The sequence below is a fragment of the Brachycentrus maculatus genome, unplaced genomic scaffold, assembly GCF_059751285.1.
Source record: "Brachycentrus maculatus isolate JH-2025_06_01 unplaced genomic scaffold, ASM5975128v1 h1tg000564l, whole genome shotgun sequence".
In the NCBI taxonomy this organism is placed as follows: domain Eukaryota; kingdom Metazoa; phylum Arthropoda; class Insecta; order Trichoptera; family Brachycentridae; genus Brachycentrus; species Brachycentrus maculatus.
The window spans coordinates 261,510-288,186 of record NW_028281307.1 but is presented as its reverse complement, the minus strand read 5'-3'; the positions used below and the strand labels follow the sequence as shown (position 1 = coordinate 288,186).

General features: G+C 35.2%; 1 protein-coding gene across 6 annotated transcripts in view; it reads right to left on the bottom strand.

The window, feature by feature from the left end:
* The window catches only part of RhoBTB (Rho-related BTB domain containing), a 61,567-nt gene that overhangs the window by 11,482 nt on the left and 23,408 nt on the right, over positions 1-26,677 (bottom strand). For 2 of the 6 annotated variants that reach the window (XM_088273266.1, XM_088273271.1), the window contains exons 1-10: positions 24,674-24,878; positions 19,750-19,950; positions 18,006-18,109; positions 13,797-13,994; positions 11,588-11,795; positions 10,398-10,490; positions 9,503-9,664; positions 9,031-9,116; positions 8,771-8,894; positions 7,677-7,814 (exon numbers count right to left, since the gene is read on the bottom strand). In XM_088273266.1, coding sequence (XP_088129392.1) covers positions 7,677-7,814; positions 8,771-8,894; positions 9,031-9,116; positions 9,503-9,664; positions 10,398-10,490; positions 11,588-11,795; positions 13,797-13,994; positions 18,006-18,109; positions 19,750-19,929 — 1,293 coding nt within the window. In that variant the 5' untranslated portion in view covers positions 19,930-19,950; positions 24,674-24,878. Of the gene's footprint in view, positions 1-7,676; positions 7,815-8,770; positions 8,895-9,030; positions 9,117-9,502; positions 9,665-10,397; positions 10,491-11,587; positions 11,796-13,796; positions 13,995-18,005; positions 18,110-19,749; positions 19,951-22,686; positions 22,810-24,673; positions 24,879-26,677 lie in introns of those variants that run through there. The other 4 variants (XM_088273267.1, XM_088273269.1, XM_088273270.1 and 1 more) reach the window with 4 other exon arrangements.

The window sequence follows — 26,677 nt, the reverse complement described above, 5'->3', positions numbered from 1 at the left end:
GCTTAAAAGCGTCATTTACATATTTTTGGTAGAGAGCAGGAGACGCTTATAAGCGTTCTATTTTGATTATTTTTGGTAGAGCGCGAGAGACACTAAAAAACATTGTACAGACTGGAATTGAGTTTGCGGTTACTTGTGATTAGTATACTGAGGGTCGGGCGGCAGACTATTTGAGTATAATTAGGGTCGGGGTTGATGAAAAAAACCTCCTGACGACAATGTGTTCAAAGCAGGTCATTAGTCAATTTACGTAAGAAGTTAAAGCTATAGAAAATACATTTTTTGGTTATTAAAAAAGTGGTTAATTGCGAGAAAATATCAGATACTGTGAGATTAGAACTGTGACTGTGAAATTGTGAATCTTAAAATTCCCGCTAAATTTGTCCTTCTGTTCTCAAACACAGTAAGAAGTACTATTTTTTGACATATCATCAAAGATAAAGAAGAATATGGAAGTCTGGGCATTTACGGGGTTGACGACTATCATAGGCTGGTTTAAGTGAGTATCACTTTACACACAATTTTTTTTTGTTTCTTTTCATCTCACCAATAGATGTCTCTAGTGAAGTTCTAGTGATTCAAGAACAATGTTTCAAAATTGGTTCATGTATATATAGAATTTCCAATAATTTGAGTAGTAGTTGTCAATAATGGGTAGAATTAGTGAATGTTACACGTGTGTAAAGTGATCACTTAAACCAGCCTATGACGGTTGTCAGCCCCGTAAATGCCCAGACTTCCATATTCTTCTTCATCTTTGATGAGATGTCAAAAAATAATTTGAAAATAACTCCTGTAATTGGAGATAATCCAGATTTTGTGAACAAGTATTCGGACACACTCAAAATGTTGCACAGTAAGAAGTAGCTCATAATAGGTCGGCCAGGACAGAACGCATATCGAAGTGTGTCAGATCAACTCGATTGCACATATTTTGAAGCTGTTCTAATAACCAACTTCACAATATCAGCATTAAATAAACTATTGCAGAAAACGAGTTTAGTTTGCATTTTGAGCACTAATGTTTGGTGACGTGCGATATGGGCAAACAAAGACACCAAAGTGTCTTAAATCAGTGGCTTTTGCCTGAATTGTGATAACATGTATGTGAACGTCAAAATGAGTGCTTAATAGACTAAACTGACTGTTGCCAGTCAAAAGGGTGTGAATGAATAATGGCCACTTCTCAGGAGACACATTTGAAGTGCTTGAACTCCATCAGGTAGTCATGAACTCCATCAGGTAGTCATGAACTCCATCAGGTAGTCATGAACTCCATAAGGTAGTCATGTTGTTATACTGTTTTATGGTAATCAGATGAAATAAAATCTAAGCAATACACATACTAATTTGAGTGCTTGAACTCAATCAGGTAGTCATGAACTACATCAGGTAGTCATGTTGCTAAACTGTTTTATGGTTATCAGATGAAACAAAATCTTAGTAAAATACTAATGCATAATATGTCAAAGTACTTGACTACCTATCTAAGTTATAGTGCTCCAAATTCGTACCCTGACAGGTACCCATTTATCACTCATACCTTTTTGACTGACATACATGAACATATTGTTTAAAATTAAACCATTTTAATTGAACAATGGTGTTTTTTTTACATCTCACCAATAGATGTCTCTAGTGAAGTTCTAGTGATTCAAGAACAATGTTTCTAAGTTGGTGTTTTTTTCCACAATAATTGAAATATTTTAAATAAAATAAGTGATTTTTTACAACTTGTTCATATTACACCAAATTCAGAATATCATCATGATTTTAATTTAATAAAGACGATTTTACGTATAATCATCCAATTTGCATATAGTTTTTTTTTTTTTAATATTGTTTTTTTTTTATTATTTACACAAATATTTCAATTTCATGCTATTTCTGTGAGCCTAAGCAGCTCATTATTAGAAATAGGTAACAAATTATGGTAGAGTGGGTTCGAACCGAGTAACTCTGACTTAAGAGTCCGCGACACTAACCACGGGCCCACAACCAGACACGTTTACTAATCATTGCCAATAAAAACATACCTTCACCCATTTAATGAAACTATTTGATAGTAATCAGTAAAATTCTTGTCAAAAAGTATAAAATTGTCTGAGGTAAAACATTTTTTGTCGCGAAATGTACATCGGTTTATTTGTTTGCAGTCGATTTGCAAGTTTATTTGGTTCTTGAAGTAGATATATTACTTTATTTATGGTACATGTTGTAAATGAATCGATAATACGAGATCTGACGTCAATATACTATGATGCAAATAGTATGGATGACATGTCGCTCACTCCTTTCAAGAACGTCATAAATCAAAAATCGTGAATTTTCAGTTGTGCATGTTTTCATAATGCCCAGAAAATGTACTATATCCCAGAAAAAGAGGCATATTTTTAACGTAATATTTACCCGCTACAGGGCAGAAAGTGTTGTTTTTGTATTTTGAAGAAAAGGTATTGTTTTCTTTATTTTTTTTAAATAAACTAGTTATTTTTCAAATGGAGAAAAAACCTTCAGGTTTAACCTAAAAAGATCTCGGCTGTCCAAATTTAAAACACAGTAAGGGACATTTTTTTGTAGTACGTTTTTTTTGCATTTATGGATTAAGTAGACTCTACTTAGTCCAAAAATGCAAAAAAAAACGTACTACAAAAAAATGTCCCTTAGTGTGTTTTAAATTTGGACAGCCGATCTGTTGTACAGTAAAAAGTTCAATACGTGCCTTGATATTTAGTTTTGATTAATTGTATTATATTTTTTAACTTTAAAAACGTTCTCCTGAAAAATCAAGTATTTTGATTTATGACGTTGTTGAAAGGAGTGAGCGATATATTACAATAATTCTAATATTTAAACCTATAGGTAATAAGTGAATATAAATATAACATTCTGAAATTCATAACTGTCAAGCAAAAAGTTATCTAAATTAAACCGTTTGTAAACGGATGGTTGACAAATACCGAAAATAATATAAAACATCTTAATAGAAAATAGATCTGTAAAAAGTAATCCTTATCTAAATTATTATCTAAATTAAACCGTTTGTAAACGGATGGTTGACAAATACCGAAAATAATATAAAACATCTTAATAGAAAATAGATCTGTAAAAAGTAATCCTTAATAAGTTTTAAACAAAATGTTTTTACTTCTTGAATGTTTTTTGCAGATACTTTATGGCACATTTTATAAACTTTATAAAATAAAACAACTTTGTTTTAACCGTTTTTTATTGGTACACTTTTTCCAACCGGTTTCGACAAGAACCTTGTCATCCTCAGGGTTTATGTACTAATTCAACAACATTGAAATACTCATAGTTAGGTTATAGTTAATTACCCTTCCCTTATGATAGCAAAAACTTCCACGCACTCCGTACACCATATGAAAATGTAATTTAAAAAACGGGAAAAAACTCCTAAATGTTGCTTTTATTGAGCATTGCGCAGCGAATACGTCCACTCCGGATGACAACTTGTATTGTAAAATTATTTATCATATTTACACTAAAAAACTTAAAATGCTGATTTATAAGTGCCTTATAGTAGTTAGAAGTTTATATAAAATTGTTGAAATTAATATTTGAAAAATCCTATTCATAATAGCCTCTTTACAATAAAAAATTGTAAAATGACCGAAAGTAATAATTTGTCAATCAAAATTAATTATTTACCGACCGTTTGTGAATTTTATTACCGATTAAATAATTGGTTGCTTTTGATAATGAATCGATATTTTAAATGAGAGCTATTGAATGATTTCTAAACTAATTCACAGAGTGCAAACACAATGTCCAAAAAAATATATTTTGAGTCCCAATGGCAGCCATTTAAAAATGGTTAATTTCCAATTTATGAGAAAGATAATTCGTAATATATACGTTGTTTTTTTAAAACACAAATAATTACCTAACTACCTTTAAACTTATTTAAAAAATAATACATATATTATTAAAATGTCGGGTAAATGAATTAAAATTATCAACCTGTGAAGTTTGAAAAAAAAGGTTAGTGCATCAACGGATTAACTATCACACTGCTTCTCTGCAGGGTTAGGCTGAGAAAATAATTATGATTTTCCAGAAGGTCCAAGTTACGCAAGCTAATACGAGTGCGGGTGTGTAACCTTGAGTGCCCTAGCCATTACTGCTATTTTTCTTTTTAAATTGCTATTTTTCCTCTAATATCTAATAATTTGGGATGCAGGACTGATCACCTTCCCTTCGTGTAGTAAGAAATTGAACAAACATATCGTTGATGCGATGCAGAACCCTATGCACCATATGAATGCATAAAAGGTCACAATTTTTTTTGTTTTTAAAGATAAATATTTGTGTTTTTATTAATTACAAAAGTACTTCAAATTTAAAAAAAATGCATGAACGTGGAAGAGGCGAAGAATGTTTGCAAAGACAGAGTGGTGTGGCGTTCTATTCTCACTGCCTACCCCTGCGAGGAAGTTGCGTGATGGTTAGTAAGTTAGTTAATTACTTCAAATTCATACTATTTCTATGAGCCTAAGCGGCTCATTATTAAAAATAGGTATCAAATTGTGGTAGAGTGGGGGTTTCGAACCCAGAAACTCTGACATCAGAGCCTACGACACTAACCACGGAACTACAGCCCGATACATTGGTAGCATAAAGAGATTTCATTGTTATTTCAAATTATCTCAGATTTAAATGGCTGCCAGTTAGGAAGTTGAAGGTTCGACTAGGAATTTGTATCTAATGACATAGAGAACAGATTGATATTGAGAAATTACCAGAAATAATCCAATGTTAGGAGCGATCTGTGCAACAAAAACCAACAAGAAATACAAAACAGGAAATAAATTATTCATTTTGTGCGAGATTCTACAGGGTCGCCATACAAACAAACCGATTAAGAATATGTTTTATTATAAGCTAAATAAAAAATTGAAAATCATGTTTTCAGGCGGGTCTCAAGTATGTGGATACAATCCAGGATTCGGACATCACATACAAATGAAAAGAGTCTCTGCTTAATAAAAGCTTTCCTCATTCCAACATAGATGGCTGTTTCTGAACTCACTTGTACTCTTGAGATTTATCAATATATCTAGAAGTTCTAAAAATTTGATAAGTGTGGTTGTCAATCATGGGTAGAATTGGTGAATGTTATACATCGCTCACTCCTTTCAAGAACGTCATAAATCAAAAATTGTCAATTTTCAGTTGTGCATGTTTTCGGAATGCCCAGAAAATGTACTATATTCCAGCAATTGAGGCATATTTTTAACTTCATATTTACCCGCTACAGGGCAGAAAATGTTGTTTTTGCATTTTAAAGAAAAGGTATTGTTTAATTATATTTTTTAAAAATACTAAATATTTTTCAAATGGAGAAAAAAAAAATCAGGTTTTACCTAAAAAGATCTGTTGCACAGTAAAAAGTTCAATAAGTGGCTTGATATTTATTTTTAATACATTGTGTTATATTTTTAAACTTTAAAAACATTCTCCTGAAAAATCAAGTTTTTTAATTTATGACGTTCTTGAAAGGAGTGAGCGACATGTGTAAAGTGATAACTTTACCAAGCCAATGATGGTCGTAAGGCCTGTAAATGCCCAGACTTCCATATTCTTCTTTCTCTATGTTGAGATATCTATATCCACATATTAAACCGAGAATTTTTCCCGTTTGGATTTTTGATAATGGTGAACGTTGCATGTAGTTAAAAGTGAATACTTAAGCCAGCCAACGCCAGGTCGTAAGCCCTGTGAATGGCCAGATTAACATATTCCCTTCACACAAAAAGATGCTCACATTCTTTCCAAGTCTAATGTATCAATTTTATTTGAAAGTAGATGACTTTAATCTGTTGGTGTATGGCGGCCCATTATAGAAAAGAGTGTGTGGGTAAATTAAAATATTACACAGAAAAAGGCAGATTTAAATACAAAATACATATTGTAATAAAGATTTTACAAACTTGGAAAATCAATTTTGCAAAACACAATATATTTTCATTTATTGATTCCGCAGGTGGTCAAATCGATCCAATTTTAATTTTAGTTTTACTTAGTAAATACCACTATTTCTTAAAATCTATTGTGATACGTGTTTTTATGCATTTTAAATAATAAGAAATATTTTTTTTAGATTATCTAATTGCATTGTAAAATCTTTAAAACAATAAACAAAAAGGATAGATAAATAATCTCACGAGACGAGTGAAAAATAAAAATCAGATTTTGAAAATATTGCTAAAATATTTTAAGGGTCAAATGAAACTTCATTAGGAAGGAGTATGCAAGCAATTACAATAGCGACAATCTATTAGTTAATATTTTATTTACTATTACATCCCATTCAGGCAAAATTTATGAACCGTAACCTTTTACGCTCTCTTTTGGCTATTAACTGCATCCAATGGTGCATAGCACTGCATCGTATCGACACAGTGTTTTGTCAATCGCTAGTGTGTTGGTTACCGCATTTGGCTACTGTGTCGAAAGCTTCCAGTATGATTTCTGGAGAGGCTAAAATAAATATAGGTGATTTTTCACCCTAATATATATTCAACAACACTCTGGACTGGTCCTAGAAGCGCAAGACTGATCACCTTACCTTCATATGACTAACGATAAAGATAATACTGCTTCAATATGATGCAGTGCCCTATGCACCATTGGATGCAGACGAGGGTTGGAAGGAGAATTATATAAGGTCATGGTGTACCAGTCCAGGGTAATGTTTTATGGTATAAACATTAGATTGAAAAATCACAGATATTTATTTTGACCTTCCTGGAAATCGAACTCGGTACCTTCATCTCAATAGCTGACACAGTAACCACTGTACTCTTTAGGCGAACAACAATTGACATGAGCAGAATTGTCAATGTTACTTAAATTGATATTATTTATTAAAGAGGAAGATCTACTTCTACTATCCATAAAGTCATTAAATAACAAATGTATAAAGAGCTGGTCATATTTGGATAATTGAGATGGGTAGCTTTGAAATAGATTTTATCATTCGGCCATGTCATACACTATTGCACGATTTATCATGGACAAATTAATGAAATAATAAATTTCAAATTTCAAATTGTAAATATCGCTCACTCCTATCAAGAACGTCATAAATCAAAAATCGTCAATTTTCAGTTGTGCATGTTTTCGGAATGCCCAGAAAATATACTATATCCCAGCAAAAGAGGCATATTTTTAACTTAATATTTACCCGCTACAGGGCAGAAAGTGTTATTTTTGCTTTTTTAAGAAAAGGTTTTGTTTGATTATTTTTTTTAATGTACTAAATATTTTTCAAATGGAGAAAAAAAAACCTTAAGGTTTTACCTCAAAAGATCTGTTGCACAGTAAAAAGTTCAATAAGTGGCTTGATATTTATTTTTAATACATTGTTTTATATGTATTTTCAAACTTTAAAAATGCTCTCCTGAAAAATCAAGTTTTTTGATTTATGACGTTGAACGATATGTATATGATGAAACATTACAAAAAACCTATTTGTTGAATACTGCAATACAGCATTGGTTCATTATTTTGCCTCAATGAGAATTGCCTAAAATCATTTCTTTTAGTGGTATTGGAAAACCGTTGTTAAAGATGATTTTTTATCAAATTGTTTTCTTTTAGACGCAGGGAATTTGAGTTAAATATATGATAATGTTGGCATCAATCATTACCTGCATCTCGACCAGTTCGTTGTCCAAATTTCCAGTGTATATGAAGCGGAGGCACTGCTGCAGGGCGTTGGGAGTGATGGCCTTACTCAGGGTGATGATGGTCTGGGTGGGAGTCTGTCCGGCTACGGTGGAATCGTTCTTTAAACAAAGAAAAAACATTAAAATCAATCAAATTGTGACAAAGAAGACCTTAACACACTAAAGTATTTTTACATTATTAAAAAAATTTATACTATTACTTATTTTTTTTTACAAAAATGTTAAAAATATTAGTACATAACCACTCACTCACTTTCGGTAAGTGGTTATATACTAATATTATTAAAAATTTTGTAAAAAAATAAATAAGTAAAAATGACTAACATCAAAGTAAATGCTTTAAATATTAATAATATTGAGAATAAATTTTTTAATTTTTTTTTTGACATCTCATCAAAGATGAAGAAGAATATGGAAGTCTGGGCATTTACGGGGCTGACGACCGTCATAGGCTGATTTAAGTGATCACTTTACACACATATAACATTCATCAATTCTACCCATTATTGACAACCACACTGCTCAAATTCTTGGAAGTTCTATATGTATGAACCAATCCAGAAACATTGTTATTGAATCACTAGAATTTTACTAGAGACATCTGTTGGTGAGATGAAAAATTAAAATAAAGTATTTTTACACCTGCGGGGCGCTAGTGACGGGATTTGATAATTATGTACATAAGGTAAGGAGTTTAACAAAGAGATTGGTACATAATATTCATATAAAAACATTTAATAATATGTACCTTCTTTTCTGACTTTGAAATGAGGCCCGTCCCTTTCTCGTCCTTCAGCATGAATCGACCGAACGGGTAGAAATACCTTTCCCGTCCTAAGTGTGTTAATATCGGAGAGTGACAAGTGACAGGGCACACCTAGCCCCACATAAACAAGTGGCAGGTCACACCTTACACCACATAAACAATTGTCAGGTCACACCTTGCCCCACACAAACAAGTGGCAGGTCACACCTTACCCCACTTATACAAGTAGCAGGTCACACGTTACCCCACATAAACAAGTGGCGGGTCGTAAATTAGTGACGGGTCATACCTTGACTACTCTGATGGAGATGAAAGCCGGATGGTTGAGCTCCTTGTAGTACTCGGGGCACTTTCTCCCCGTCTCTGTAGATGGCAGAATCTGGCAAGAGCGACGCTTCATCTGGTCCCAAACCCTGAGAAAAAAAATGACAACCATTTGTATGAGTTTTTATATATATATATAAAGCATTGCATATACAGGGTGACCTTTATTTATTATAACTGGAGAGATATCTGAGTTGGAAAGTTGTGATTTAAATTGTTACTTACTTGTTAGCTTTGACCTGGTCTTGTCGGATTAGATATTCCGTGTCCTCATTGAATTCACCGGCAGTCGCTTCACCAAATGAACTCACCTATAAACAAAATCATATTAGAGTTCAAGAGTTATGAAATTTCAGTTAATGATGTCAATAAAATATATAAATTGTATGTTAATACATTTTTTGCAGCTAAACCTTAAAAGCGTCTTTTGCACACTGTTGGTAAAACGCGAGAGATGCCAAAAAACTTTTTACAGATCGAAATTGTGATTACGTTACTTGTAATTAGTTGACGACTCTAATTAGTATCCAAATTAGGGTGGGGTTGATGAAAAAACTGCCTAACAACAATGTGTTAAATTTCTGGTACAAAAATACGTTTTGCAGAACGCAATTACAAACCATCATTTGAACCCATTTGAGCTCGACATAACACCATGTATATATAACCTGACCACACTACCACAGGTGTGCCTTACCATGCTGGACTCGCTGGAGCTGCGCGCTCCCATGTCTCCCGACTGCTGGGTGGACATCTCCAGCGTGAGCAGCTTGTAGAAGGCGGAGCAGCCGGCGGCCACCACACAGCGGTGGCACGGCAACCCCACCGTGCCCGACACTAGCACCAAGTCCGTGTAAACCTGACCAAAAATTAGCTTTTAGTACATCATTACAATAGTAATAATAACTAGAGCAAACATATTGTATCATGTTATGATGTAAAAATATGGGGCATTTGTACATCATAACAATGATAAAATATGAGCAAATATGGGGCAATAAATCGTCAATTCTCAGTTGTGCATGTTTTCGGATTGCCCAAAAAATGTACTATATCCCAGCAAAAGAGGCATATTTTAAACTTAATATTTACCCGCTACAGGGCAGAATGTGTTGTTTTTGCATTTTGAAGAAAAGGTATTGTTTCATTATTTTTTTAAATATACTAAATATTTTTTAAATTGAGAAAAAAACCTTCAGGTTTTACCTAAAAAGATCTGTTGCACAGTAAAACGTTCAATAAGTGGCTTGATATTTATTTTTAATACATTGTATTATATTTTTCAACATTAAAATCGTTCTCCTGAAAAATCAAGTTTTTTTATTTATGACATTCTTGAAAGGAGTGAGCGATATGGGGCATTTGTACATCATTACAATGATACAATATGAGCAATACGGGGCATTTTTACATCCTCATGATAAAAATCTGAGCCAGTACAGTGTATTTATACGTTATAACAATCTGAGAAGTACAGGGCATTCTTCGATTAGGAATATATCATTTTTCCTCTTATTTCATACCTTGTCATTTTATCTATACAATCTACAATCCCGACAATGTCAGAGAGCAGTGAAGGAGGGTCAACTCACCGGACTAAGATAAAGATTGGTCATATCTTCTGTGTACGAGCTAGGAACTATCACCACTTCAGGGGGTCTCGGCTTGGGTGGCTTGAACGGTGCCTGGAAAAACAATTATGCATTAGATGGATAGACTCACGCATTCGTGGAAGCCTGGACCTAACAAACATAAATAGGAAGGTAAAAGAAAGACAATTGAGATGGTATGGGCATATAGGACGCAAAGACCCTGAACATGTCGTAATCCAGGCAATAGAATCTTCCTCGAAAGATATCTAGAGGAGTACTAAAAAATTCATAGATGCTGCAAAGAGAAAACATGGTTCGAAGAAATTGCCTAGGTGACGAAGGACCTACAACCTGAGGACGAGGAGAGCTGACCCCAAAGGTCTACAAAGACGATAAGTTGGGATGTAGTCAGAAAGAAGATTAGATAGATAGATTTAAATTTTAAGATGGAGACATTGGGAGAACAAAAGGGGTGTCGGAAGACCCCAAAATAGATGGTCCAATGACATAGTCCCTGTGGGGGGTAAAAACTGGCAGCAAGCAGCAACCAACCGGAGGAAATGTTGTATATATTTGTAGTAGTATTTGTAGAAATAGTACATATTTGCCAAATTTTTCATTTTCATTTTCTCGATTTTTAGTTTTCTGTTAAAATCAAATATTTGTAGTTTATATTCGCACTTTTAATCAAATTTTATTTCTGATAATATCAATTGTATTCTTGCCAGCGGTTTTATTATGACCTAAATTATAATCTATACCCACACACAGGCCATGCCTTTAGGGGATCTTTTTTATATTAATATTTATATTTTTTTGTACTTGTAATTATGATGTATTGTGAGTGAAGTGATTAAAAAAAAAAATAATAAAAGTCCTGTGGGTATCCAGACATATAGATTGTCCTATTCTTATTGAAAGCGAAACAGGGATCACTGGGCAGGCAGAATGGAGACGTCTGAAGGCGTTTGAGATGTGGTGCTACAGGCGTATGTTGGGGATTCATCGGTGGGAACATGTAGGGAATAACGTCTCGTAATGGTACCTGACACAGCGGACGCTGCACCCGCTTGAGGTTGGTCATCCAGCATCGACGCGGATGGCGTTCTTGAACACCTCGTTCACCCCGTAGTAGGTGAACACCGACGTCTCGTAGTAGTACACGCACGGGCGTAGAGGGAAGGGCTCACCTGACACAGCGGGCGCTGCACCCTCTTGAGGTTGGTCATCCAGAAGCGCTGCTGCCTACGAGCCAGCAGGGCGGCGCGGATGGCGTTCTCGAACACCTCGTTCACCCCGTAGTAGGTGAACACCGACGTCTCGTAGTAGTACACGCCCAGCTCCTGCGCCAGCGCGCGCCCTTGCTCCGGCATCACCAGGTCGCTCTGTCTCGTAGCCCTGTCAAACCATGTCCTCAATTCAACGTGTTTTATTGCAGCACATGTTTGGCAAAATTACTAATATTTCAATTACGTATATTGAAAGCTGTCCCACCCCCACCGCATGCCCAGATCTGATACAGAAGCATCTAGGCTTCCTGACAGATTTGCTCTTGCAAAGCAATTTTTTGTTTTTAATAAGTTGCAAAATTTATTGAAAATGTGAAACAATTTAAAATTGTATCCCGATTTTACTGTGAATTTACATTTAAAAGCTTTCAATACACCCGTCACTGCCAATCTAAATAAATACAAGTTTTTAAATCCGTCACCAAATTTTCTAGAAGTACCCCGGTGCAGGCAGTGAAAGGGATTAGTATTTAGTTCAATTAGTCAGCTAGATCTGACTCCGACCCGATGCTGGCTGATACACAGACGCCCACAACCCCGACCAGCACAGCAGACAGACACGGAACAGTGCAAAGACATTAACAGAGAATGGTCAGTCATCGCATTTCCACTCAACCATTATCGACACTCTATTTTGGATCCCTTTCACAAGTAATAACACATATATACGTATATACACATATATTTTTCACATATTTTTTTCTTAATTCACGCCCATCACAATCCTAACAAACGATGGAAATAAATAAATAAAAAAAAGAACAACCGTATCTCACAACCTGGCACAAAATCCTAACCACGACACTGAAAGACAATAATAACACAACGCAGTACATTACACTCTTATGATGCAGCACTACATGCAGCACTAAGTACGTATAAACCAGCCCTTGGCGAATTTGAATTTGAAGTTCTTTAAATAATATTTATTTGAAACCCTTTCCCTAATTAACTAACTAACCACAACGCCGCTTCACCACAGGGGCAGGCAAAGATAATAGAACGCCACACCACTCTGTCCCTGCAAACATTCTTCACCTCTCACATTCATGCATCTCCTCATACATACATACCGATCATTTCGACTCTTGACCTGACCACTTTCAAGTATTTGAAATACTCTATCGTTTTCCTCAGTCTTCCTCCGTTTCTATTACCGACCACATTTGCCTCATAAATTTGTTTAATTATACTTTCTTCACTCATTTGATTCACACGCCCAAACCATCAAAACACATCTTTCTTAATTCTATACATAATGCTTATCTCAGCCTTGCATTATTTCCCTAGATCACAATTCAAATATTTACTGTCCAATGTTTTTCCACACATTCATTCTCTCTAGAAAACAAAAATTTACAACATAAGAAAGAAAAAATGGTGTTAACCCTTAGAGTGCGAACCATCGATAGATGGACTCTCTATTAATGCGTATAAAGTGCGGAGCGTCGGAATAGCGACTATTGCGCAATTTGATTTAGGTATCGACCTGTACGGACGTGTCTTAGCGCGCGCATGTATAACGTTTTTAATAAGTTAATTACATTTATAAATAACCATTTAAAATTATTTTGCTGTGAATTTAACATTGATTTTTGTATTTTTTTAAGTAAAAGTTTTTTTATTTCTACCCACAAAATGTCAAATTTGTCAAGTAGTGATGATGAAAAGCAATTAGCAATTTATGCAAAATATGCGAAAATAAGCTCAGCACTATAAGGGTTAACCTGTTAAGGGGGAGTTTTCGGTTTTCTGCAAGTGCTTATAACCTAGTAAATTTTCCTTGTTGCGTTTTGTTTAGGATAAAATAATATTGACAGAGGCTAGTGCTATAGTCCGCCTCCATAGTATAATGGTCAGCACGCTCGGCTACCATTCTGGAGGTTCCGGGTTCGATTCCTTGGGGGGGTCAAATAAATATAAGTGATTTTTTTACTCCAATATTTATTCAAAATCACCCTGGACTGGTACCTGAAGCGGAGGGCTGATCACCTTTCCTTCATGTATTAATGATCAAGATAACACTGCGTTTATATGCAGTGCCCTATGCACCAATGGGGTGCGGATAAGGGTTTGAAGAAGAAGAAGTGCTATAGTATGCGTTGAATACCTGACGAAGGGGCTCCTGTCCCGGAAGTAGGAGAGGTAGGCCTCGTCCCGGTACATGTAGCGCAGGTCGTTCTTGCAGCCGACCAGCAGCACGGGCGTGTGCGGGCAGAACTTGCGGATCTCCGGGAACCACATGGCCCCGCAGTTCCGCAGCGAGATGGGGTTCGTGATGGAGAAGCACAGCAACACCACGTCGGACCTGCAATACAATACACACACAACTTACAATTCTCTTAGTGGTTTGGCCGGAACCTGCTCGCAATTCATTTTGAAATGGGAACGACTTCAAGTGTGAGTTCCTAACATAACAAACGCAACCGCGCAGTTGCAATTGATACTTCTCGGCGACGGACGCGTCTTAGTGCGGCTCTTTGCTACTCGCTTTATTTGTGCTACCGACTAGGAACACACCAATTCAAGAGACCACACCCTGATCCCAGCGCTGGATCAAATATCAAGCAAGCATAAGAGAGGTCAGTTCTTTTATTTCATTTTGTAGTGCTAGCATCTATCGGATTGCCGTCCCTTTGTCTTGGGAGTTCCGAGTATATATCATCGGACCATGGCTTGAGGGGGATTTCACGACTCCAATAACCATCACTACATTTCCTTGGTTTAGAATCGTCCTCTTGGTAACAGGGAGAATATGAGATTCTCTCTGTATTTCTAACGTAAGTGTCGGTACCACGTGGTGGCCATTTACTTGAAGACACTGAAATCATAGGTTCCACTTGTTTATTCACACGTGCAAAAACAAAGGTCATTCGAGCATTTAGTTTTATTTTTTTGTTTAGTTTCATACTGTGGCGAATCCACTTAGTCTTATAATTTATCTCCTTATCGACAGTGCAAAAAACATGATTGCACTAATTAACATATTGCACTGGAGAATTTTTACAACAGGAACACACCCAAATGCTAGCAAGGACATTGAGCAACTGGCGGGACAGAATTGTACCTGCGTTAGTACATATCCCGGCCTATTACACTAGCCAACAATTTACAATGTTTATTTTGTAACTGTCATGAAAATACCTGATCTTTATACACTTTGCATAGCTGAATTCAAAAACTAGAGCAAAAAAGCATGTAGCACGTCAGATTTTTTACTTTTGAATATTTTTAAATTCTGATGTTGACTGAAGTTTATCTTATTATTTATGTATCAATATATACAAACATATAATGCTATCGTATTCAATACTGATAAGTTAATGTACTTCCACTGTTACTCCATAATTATCAATACTTTTTTTCAATTCCTTAGACCTTAGACTAAAGCATGTCTAGATACCAATGACTATTACGGTTTCAACGTATGGGGTCCATACAAACAATAATATGACTGTTACATCAAAACTTGACGTGATACAAGCTTGTCACCATATAGACTTGAGAATGAGAATGAGAACGATTAACTTAGTCCAAATCAGTCATCAAAATTTCAGTTACAAAATCATTGTTAGCCAGTGTTATTATTCAAACAACATAATGGTACAATGTGGCGACATATAGTCGCCAACCGATTTACTGGGGAATTCACCATGTCGACATATTCCAGCCATTCGAGTGCAAAGGGTGCAAGGGGTTTTTGAAAACTAGGGTACCTACTTAAAATGGAGGATAGGGCGCATTTTTAAGGGTGTCGTACTTAGAGCGATTTCAGTTTTTATTTAAATTTATATTAAGTGGTAATGCATAGACCATAATTTTAAAAATTAATTTAATTATATTATATTTTGACTCATACAATACTTTTTTGGGAAATGGAATTAGAATTTTTTTGTGATAAAATTGTATTTTTTTTTAAACCATTGATCTGATACATACATTATGTTAACCTCAATAAAGGCAATATTATTCCACAAATGTAGGTACAGTCACATAAAGCGCGGGGAATTATGAGATAATTGATGATAAGAATATTTATTTTGAAGATTTAACGGAAAATTTGATGTAATTGCCCTAACGCAGGAAAGCCGGTTAAACCGGGAAGAATCCAGTAAATGTTACTTGTAACCAACTGCTAATCACGACTCTAGCGAGGCAAGCCCCTTATCTGCTTCAATAATGTCATCGCCTATTAATTATAACACACACTCGATAAATTCGTAGGATAACTGATTAAACTTCTTCATTTTTGATATCTCATCAAAGATGAAGAAGAACATGGAAGTCTGGGCAATTACGAGGCTGACGACTGTCATAGGCTGGTTTAAGTGATCATTTTACACACATGCCCAGAGATCCAAGTTCTTCTTCATCATTGAAATATGAAAATAACTAAATAATTGGAGATAATCCAGATTTCATGAACACACTCAAAATGTTGTGATTAAACTTCTTCATTTTGTGTTTTTTTTTCACCAATACCGCCATATTATATTTATTATCGATGGCTCATCCTTTTCAAAGTAATCCATGAATGAAATACAATGTGCAATGACAAATTTTGATGTATGACGGGTCACACTTGTGTGCGACCCATCATGACGTTTGGGATCTAAAGTAGAGCGGACGCCGTTGGTACAAAAAACGCGCTTAGAGTGTCAGAAATGGAGACTCTAAGAAGTATAACAGGCAAGAGTCTACGAGATAGAATAAGAAACGCCAGGCTTAGGGAAATATGCGAGATCGAAGATGTCGTTAGGTGGGGAAGGTAACGAAGGAGATAATGGTATGCACGCATGTGAGGAGAATGGAACCATCCAGACTCCCCCACATTGTACTATACGGCCAACCCCAAGGTAGACGACTCCCGGACAGACCACCAAAGAGATGGATCAACAGCTGGAAATACATGGCAGGAGGCTAAACCCTCTCAAAAACCGGCCACAAGGCCTAGAAGAAGAAGAAAATTTCGATGCAATCGTTGAAAAATGGTGAATACACTGCCTTCTGGTATCTCTGAATGTGTCAACTATCCTACGCAACTCAATTTACGATTGGTTAAAACTATTTTGTAGACTTTTTTCATCATCTTACAAACATATTGAATGATGGATTACATGTACACATGTCGCTCACTCTTTTTAACGTCATATATCAAAAACTGTCAATTTTTAGTTTTATTTTTTCAGAATGCCCAGAAATGTACCTACTACATCCCAGCAAAAGCGGCATATTTTTAACTTAATATTTACCCGCTACAGGGCAGAAAGTATTGTTTTTAGGAAAAGGAATTGTTTCATTATTTTTTTTTAATATACCTACTAAATATTTTTCAAATGGAGAAAATAAATTATTATATTTTTAAAATTTAAGAATGATCTCCTGAAAAATCTAATTTTTTGATATTTGACATTGTTGAAAGGAGTGAGCGATTTATGTGGAGACTTCGGTTAAACATTCGAAGCATTAAATTAAAAATTCTTTTTAAACAGTACTTAACATACTGGTCTGTAATCTCTTTATATGTTTAGTTATAAAACAGATTGAAAAATGCTGATAATCTTAGTATGTAACCACTCACGAAGATTCTAGTCTACCCGTTTTAATACAAAAATAACACCATACAACACTACCATAGAATATATGCACACACTTACAACTACACAAAGTATTGAGTATGTGAGTCAGAGTTCGTGGGTTCGAGCCCATTCTACCACATTCCTATTTTTAATAACGAGCTTACCAAAATACATGCGGATATAACAAGAATGCAAATATTTCCTTGTACAATTAAGAATATTGTTTTTACTTGCCATACTTTTATACCTATGATATTTAAGAATTTAATATATATAAAAAAATGCTGCTTTGTCAAAAACTTTTATCTCTTGAAGTTATGAAATTGCATTCAAATATGCCAGGTTTTTATATACCTGTGATAGGTAAAAATATATTTGTGTTTTTAAATAGCTTAATGGCTGAAACGGCATTGCCATCTGTTGAATTTAACAGCTATACTAAACATCGCTCATGGTGACAGGGTTCTTCTTGACAACTACTAAAATATTACTGAGATATATTTCTGTTATTATTATGTACAAAAATATTTCAATTTCCCTATTTTCTCGTAGGTCTAAGCGGCCCATTATAAAAAAAAGGAATCAATTTGTTAGATTGGGATTGAGCTCGGTAACTTTGACTCAAAGCCTGCGACACTGACCGCGTGAAAACAACCCGACCCAAACTGATTCATTATACAATTCTTGACAGAAAATATATGAACAGAATTTCATAAAGCTAGTAGGATTTTTAATATTACCTCCCGTAAGCGAATCTTCGATCCTTGTCATGATCACCGAATGTGTCCCAAAGTCTCAGCGAAACATTTACTCCGTCTACAACTTCCCACGACCTTTCCAATACCTGCAAATATTTAACAATTTAGTATTTGTATAGAACAACAGTGTATCAGGTACATAAATACCGTATCATGGCATTTGAGAATCACGGAATTACTATAAAACTAGAATTTTCATCAGACTACACATGATTTAGGAGTGCTTTATTAACATATTTCGGACAGGTGTTTTTTTATACCAGCAGACCGCTGGCGATGGGATTTGATAATTATGTACATATAGTTTAGACCCTAACACGTTGACTACCATGGCAATTTTCTTAATTTTAGTATAAAAAGCCAATTTCATTTAATCATATCAACTTATTAAAAACTTAAATTATAGTAAATCATTATATTTTCTGTTTGAGTAAGCCAGCACTGATTTTTTGTTCTCTTTCCAGAAGCCATCTATCCATATTAGCATAGATATACTAGGAATTTTATTGTAGCTGCACGAATATGGGATGTAAACACAGTACGAGTAACTCGTAGTTGGCGTCCTAGCAAAGAACGCAATCTACGAGTTATCTTGTAGTTGGTAGTCAACGTGTTAACTAAGAGATTGGTATATAATATTCAAATAAAAACGTTAAATAATTCCTTCTTTTCTGACTTTAAAATTAGGCCGGCGCAGAAGGTAAAAATACACTTCCCGTCCTTAAGGTGGAGACTGACCGGAGCATTTTGTCGTAACATAACGTCGTAACATCGCTCGCGACGAGCACCACCGAGCATCCGAAACTATGGATGGAGCGCTCGGCTCGGTGTACTGACTGCCTGAATGCTCGCATCGTTACGTGTTACGTTACGATGAAATGCTCCGGTCAGTCTCCACCTTCAAGCATCAATGGACCGAACAGGTAGAAATACTTTTTTGGGTAATATATCCAAAAATAAACAAGGTTATTGGATTGAATTCTAATTTTATTTACATATATATGATAAAATGTGACGCGTTTCATCTTATTAAGACATTATCAAACACAAACGTGATTAAAATTTTCCTCTTAAAGGCACCCTCGCGGATGTGAAAAACGTTGATATGCAAGGAGATACGGCTAGCAGGGATACCACCCTCCCAATTGGCATTCTCATCGGCAGGTTGGTTCTACCGATTGAGTGACAGAACAACCTAACCTTCGGAAACCTGAGATAAACTTTAGACACTCCTGTAGTAGATAATATTCAATCAAATGAGCCATATTCAATTAAATGTGCAATGTCTGGGACTCACTGTTTTACTCGACAAAAACCAAGTGTCGTCTCTTTAACGCTTGTATCCTAACAGTGCTGCTGTACGGATGTGAGTCGTGGCACCTCACCAAAGCTCAAAGCAAGAAACTATCAAGTTTTGAAAATAAGTGTCTGAGGCGAATACTGGGTGTAAAGTGATATGACTTTGTCAAGAATAACGATGCGAGGAGAAGGCCCCAACAGTCCCTTATACTGAAGGTCCTGAAGAGGAGAAGGTGGACATGGTTGGGACATGTCCTTAGAATGCCACCCGAGAGCATTAACCCCTCACGTCTCTTCTTCCAACCCCGAGGATTCCGGCGCCCCGGAAGGCCGCTGACGACCATTAACTCACTACACTCAGCGGAACTTGGAGATGGTGCGTGACAGAGTGACTTGGAGAGAGAATAAAGAAGAGTTAATCACTCACGTCCTTGTAGATGCGGTACTGGTCGATGGCCCACACGGTAGGCACGTGTGTGGTGAGCAGCTGTGACAGGGACACATGCTTGTTGCACGCTCTGGCGCAGATGAGTCTAGTCTTCCCGACGGCCGTGTCTCCAACCACCACACACTTTACCAACTCTTGGTGGGGCTGCTCGTTGTCCATGCTCCCATAGTTTAAAGTGCCCTGAAAAACATTTATCAATACAGTAATCCCTCAAATATGAAAAAAAAAATCCTAGAGGGGATACTGTATTTTAAAACATTTTCCTATTTGAAGGATTATTGTACAATTAAAAAATGTTTTTCCTACTTGAGAGGTTACTATATTTTAAAAAGTTTTTCTTTCATCGATTGATTCGGCAGTCACTTTGTAGTAAAATCTATCGATTTTTAATTTCATTTTTACTTAGTAAATAACACTATTTCTTCAAATCTACTGTGACACATGTTTCGGTGCATTCCACATCATTTTCAAACACCGTATTTGAAAATGATGTGGAATGCATTGAAAAACGTGTCATAGTAGATTTTAAGAAAACGTGGTGTTGAAAATGATGCAGAATGCATCGAAACACGCGTCACAGCAGATTTTAAGAAATAGTGGTATACTAAAGAAATAGTGTATTACTAAGTAAAACTAAAATCAAAAATGGATAGATTTTACCACGAAGTGACTGCCGAATCAATGAATGAAAGAAAAACTTTTTAAAATATAGCAACCTCTCAAGTAGGCAAAACATTTTTTAATTGTACAATAATCAAATAGGAAAATATTTTAAAAAACAGTAAACCCTCAAGAAGGAAATACATTTTTAAATACAATAATCTCTCAAATAGGAAAATGTTTTTTTTAATACAAGTTCCTTAGATACATTAATTTTAAACTAAATATACCCATTATTGAGTTAAATTATAATTGCATAATGAAGCGGCTAAAATTAATAAATCTTAGTGATAGAAGGGTAATTACTGATTTGGTCCTGTTATATAAAATTCTTAACAATTTTTTGGACAGCCCTGATCTCCTAAATCAAATATAGCTTAGCGTGCGTCGAAGAGATACTAGGCAAAAATCTGTATTCGCAGTATTTGTACATAATGCAAACTATGCCATGTTCTCTCCGATTCCGCGGCTTCACATGTTAGCCAATGCTTTTGATAGTATAGATTTATTTAATATATTGTTATCCACCTTGAAGTCTGTACTTTCTCAGCATTTCTTCTCCATGTTATAATGGATAAATTTAAATGTTGTGTTTCACTCTCTCTCGCTGCTCGCTGATAATGTGTGAAGGATACGTGTATTTACCAGTGCTTACCATTTGTTATTTTATTATTATTTATGTTAAGACTTTTTGTTTCCCTATTAGTGTATAAATAATAATAAAATAATAAAACCCTTATCCGCACCCCAATGGTGCATAGGGCACTGCGTCATATAAACGCAGTGTTATCTTGATTGTTTACACATGAAGGAAAGGTGATCAGCCCTCCGCTTCAGGTACCAGTCCAGGTTAATATTGAATATATATGACAATGAAAAAATCACTTCTATTTATTTTACCCCCCTTGGGAATCGAAGCCGGGACCTCCAGAACGGTAGCCGAGCGTGCTGACCATTACACTACGGAGGCGGACAATATGTATTCATTAGTGTATTTTTATATTAGATACTGTATATATGTATAATGTCAATAATTAAATAAATAAATACAGTATACCCTCTAATAGGAGAAACGTTTTTAAATACAGTAATGCCTCAAATAGAAGAACAATTAACACACTTCAGAAGGGAAAGGTATTTCTACCCGTTTGTTCGATTGATGCTTGAGAACGGGAAGGGTATATTTACCTTCTTTATTTCAAAGGCAGAAAAAAGGCATTAATTATCCAATGTTTTTATGTTCATATTATATTATATACCAATATCTTTGTTAAGGTCTTAACTATCTATACATAATTATCAAATCCCTTCCCCTGCGGTTGGCAGGCGTAAAAACACCCATCAGAAATGCGTTGATATTTAGGTACGTAAAAAAATCGAGCATAAGAGTTAGACTGAAATAACCAATCACATTGAAATGGCGATAGAATATGTGCAGTCGGAATGTATATAAATATATGTACAATTATAAAGCACATTTTTCTTCTTTTTTCTGACCTTCATCTACACCCAATGGTGCATAGGGCACTGCATCAGATTAATGCAATGTCAATTTGATCATTAATTATACAGTCAGTTTTCTGCTCAGGTTAGTAGTCATTATTAATAATGAAGAAATATAAGAGTAAAAAACATGCCATATATTTATTTTAACACTGCTAGTATTTCAGCCTCCGTAGTTCAATAGTCAGCACTCTCGGCTACCGTACTCGAGGTCCCAAGTTCGATTCCTAGGGGGGGTCAAATAAATAAAAGTGATTTTTTCACTCTGATATTTTTTCAACATTACCCTGGACTAGTACCTGAAGTGGAGGGCTGATCGCCTTTCCTTCATGTGTTAACGATCAAGATAACACTGCGTTTATATAATGCAGTGCCCTATGCACCATCGGGTACGGATGAGGGTTTGAAGAAGAAGAAACGTAAGAGTCCCTAAAGGATTTGAATCTAAGTTTATCATTTAAACATTTGATTACAAAATAATGCGTCTATATTAAAAAGTATTTTCAAACATGTCATTTTTAAAACAACAACAAAACTACAACTAAATGCGTTATTATATTTAATCAAATTAAATCTCAACGGACCCGGAAAACTAATTGCCGGAAAATTAAAACGCAAAAAATGTCGCGCACAAGCCGTACGCATTCTCTTTGTTACTGTAATAATAATAATAATAATAAAAACGCCCAATAAACGCAGAAGAATCTGGTAGTAATTTTATCAGAGATGAATATCAATGTTGATTCAACTTACGGCAGATAAATCCAAACATCATTCACACGATAAGACACTGATAAGGGTATAAACATAAAACATAAATACGGCACGACTTGACAGCTCGTGTCACTAACCTCTCACAATAAACATAGATAAGTATTGCTTCGGCGGACGAAAAATGAAACTTTCGTAATGTAGACGGGCTATTTTTAGACCGGGTATGGATCGGTATAATAATAATAATTTAATCTGTGATACAAGCATATTATGTTGAAATTCATTATACTGTACTTCGTATTGCTTACGGCAAAACATATAATGCGGCATTCGGCGTAGGTACAAATGATATTATGACAACCGAAGCAGTGCCTTCTATATCTAAATATAAGCTGAGTGCGGTTTAGCAACGTCGTAGGAGATGTTATCAGTAAATGGACTATTTGAGTTTTCCACGCGTTTATTTAATTGTATTCATTTGTTTAAAAGTTTTATGGTCAAGAATAAAAGTAAAATTAAAAAGGGTAATGCAAAATTATTCCCATATCTATTCCAAAGGAGTTTCTGAGATGAAAAACTATCTACCACTTTTATAAAAACACATACTTCTGTTCATGTAAAATATTTTTTTGTTCCCTTATGACACAAATAAATTCAATTCAATGTGTTTTCAGATAACCCTACGTGGCTTGTGTTTAAAAATGGGAATCAAGCTGTGGTAGAGTGCGTGTCGACCCTAAAGCCTCTGACTCGTAGTCCGCGATACTAACACGCAGGTTTTGAATCATATTGGCTTTGAGAATAAGTGTTTACGACGAATTTTAGGCGTGCGGTGGTTTAACTATATGGTGAAGAGGAAAAAAGGCAACTAACGCAGCAACTGGTCACAATTGTCGGAAGAAATGACGACCCAGTTGGCTAAGCCACGCAATCCGCATGCCTCCTGAAAGGCACCATCTCTTTTACAAGGCATCAGGTACCCGCCTCCCCCGAATGACCATACTAATAATTCGTCAGCAACTTTTTTCTGAACTGTACGAGGACTTGACTTCGTAAGACGCCTAACAGCTGGCAACTGACAGAAAAGCCTAGAGGCAGTAAGTGGATTCCATACGCTTCACATAGGGAGTGGATATGATTAATAAGTAACGTATTTTTTCATATAAAAAATGGCTTTATTTAAGTATTTGGTAATTAAATGGAAAGAGGCAGCTATGTAATTTTCTGAAATTATTTACGATATTTTTTTGTTTGTTTCATAAGATCTAACTTGTTTTTTTTTTGGTTCTTATAAATAGCGGTTTCATCACAATACGTTTGTAACGATTGCCATAGTGACGGAAAACGCACGGTGATGAAGATTTCCGATTAAATAGAAGGCACTGGAAAATCTAAAGATACTTCTTGAATTTGAATTTTGAACGTAGGCCGTAAAATGTAAATTCAATATAATGTAAACGGTATTTACTTAAACAGTTAAAGTACCTACCCAGATAATTTCATATTTATTCAATGCACTATAAACTTATATTTTAATATACTAAATTATATATGTATGTACTTCTGCTTGGGATGTTTGACCTCTTTATATGTTAATCAAATAATATGTCGTATTAATACGCGTCTTGTTTTCCTTTATAAAAGCACGTGAGAGACGTCAAAAGTGATGTACGCAACTTTTCCTTTCAGAGTTTTTTTAATAAACGTTCAAACAACGCGAAATTAAAATTTTATATTAGAAACTAGAAAGACGTTTATTATGTTGAATATTTATATGTATAATTTTATATTTATTTTGTGTTAAGGTTAAATATAAAAAAGATAATAATAGTAATAAATGTTTGTAAGAAGTGTGCCCAACTAATCATAAAAAATACGAAAGAAAAAGTATAATTTTTAATGTTTAAATGGCGAAAAATGTTATCAGGTACAAGTAGAAACACGTTATTTCTTTTTCTTTTCACGGAGCGTGACAATACAATTTTATTTCACCATTTTTTTCTCCAATTATCGAATAAATACATACCGCATTCACAAACTAGCGGACCGCACGTCAAATAGAGCGATTGCACCGATCTCTGTCGGATAGTGGTGTTTTGCGCCGGTTAGCATCCACAATCACCTTTTCGCTTTCATTTTGGCGTGTTTTGAATAATATATCGCTTCGTCGCGGCAGTATCGAGCCGGAAAACTGCACGGGCTGTGGGGCCGCACCGAGCGCTAACTGGACTAACCCACGACGCGAGACGTCCTGCGTCAACTTGCGTCGTGTTGCCATATGAACGCGACGCCTTTTCCACTGCGCGGAAACGTACCGAATTACGAACGCCGCGTCTTTCAATCGTCCATTATACGCGTATTCTCAACTCAATAATAAGAAAAAACAGTCCTCAAATAGCATGAATCGGCTGAAAAACATAAAGTTATTAATAATATATTAAATATTATCCTATTAATTAATGAATATATAGGTTTTCTAAATCCAATGCAACGTGAAAGTATTGATAATCATAAAAGGTTCACCCAATTTATCAAAACAGAGCTTTTCATCGCATATTACATACTTGGATTGGGACTCCGTAGTAGTCGTGAGTTTTAATTATAGATTATAACAAGTCGAAAACCTTGTTAATATTCCCATTTCAACTTATTTGTTTATGTTATGATATCAATAAAATCATGCCCAGTACCTTGTTTGTCCAATTATACAAGTTTGTACGAATTCGGGTATGTAACCCCGAGTGCCCTAACCATTACTGCTATTATCATTATCGTACATACTATTCCTCCTCCGTTTCGTTTATCATTTTCTTTTCTTTCTTTTCTGTAACTTTATTATTTGTGTTCCAGTCTTGTTAATCTTAATCCCATGTCCCAAAATGAGAAATAGAAATTACTCATCGGGAATATTATATATGCTTTAAAAAAATAATATAAAAAATTAAAAAAGTATAAATAAGAATATGAAAAATCATTTACAGGAAACTAAATCAATGCGTGAATTTTCTGTTTTGACAAAAAATCACTTATAATAATTTTGTAGGTTCTTGTTAAATACACATGGAATATTTGATGCCGACTTTAATAAGTTTGATGGTGTGTGTAAACATTTTGTTGGACGGTGTTTTCCCCACGCCACGTACCAAACTCGTAAAACGAAGTCAGACAGTCGTTCCAAGCCTTTCTAACATAGAACTTAGACCACACCTGCAACAAATAATGTCCTATCCACAAAATCGCTATATCCATACTTTAACTACGCGTAAGATTTTTTCAAATGATTATTTAACTATCATACAATAAGGCATAGGTACATTCGAGTCGTGTTGTAGTCCTCGAATTCACAACTCATTCCTCGATTCCACAACTTGAATCCTATTTTCAAACACTGCTAAGGCTTACTAAAAGTACTAAATTTAAGTATTTGTATAAATCACAAAAATGAAAAAAATTGTATTATTTATATACTTTTATGTAAAATAATATGTTATACTGTGATTTTTTTCCAAAGATTTTCGAAAGATTCCGGTTTGGGTCTTGCTTACATTTATATAAAAGCTTCTCTGCTAAATAAAAGCTTTCTGAAATCAACCGTAGATACCGCATGAACTCAGACACTAAGTGACTAGAGATTTATGATATATGTGTGAGTACTGAAGATTTGGGTAGTGTGGTTGTCAATGTGGAGGTCTGAGTATTTACAGACCTTACGACTGGTCATAGGCTGGCTTATGTGATCACTTTTCATCGTAACATTCACCATTCTACCCATGATTGACAACGATGGGTAGAATATGTAGAATCATGTGTGGAATGGTGTTGCACATGTATAAAGTGATCACTAAACCAGCCTATTACAGGTCATAAGCCCTATAAATACCCTATATTCTTCTTCATGTATGTTGAGATGTTGAAAACGTTTGGTAGATACCTTTGCATTTCGGTTCGTCGAGGAAAAGTCGTAAAACAAAATTAGATCTTAAAAACGTGCAATATCAGAAGTGATAAAGCGCTGAACGTATAAGGTAGG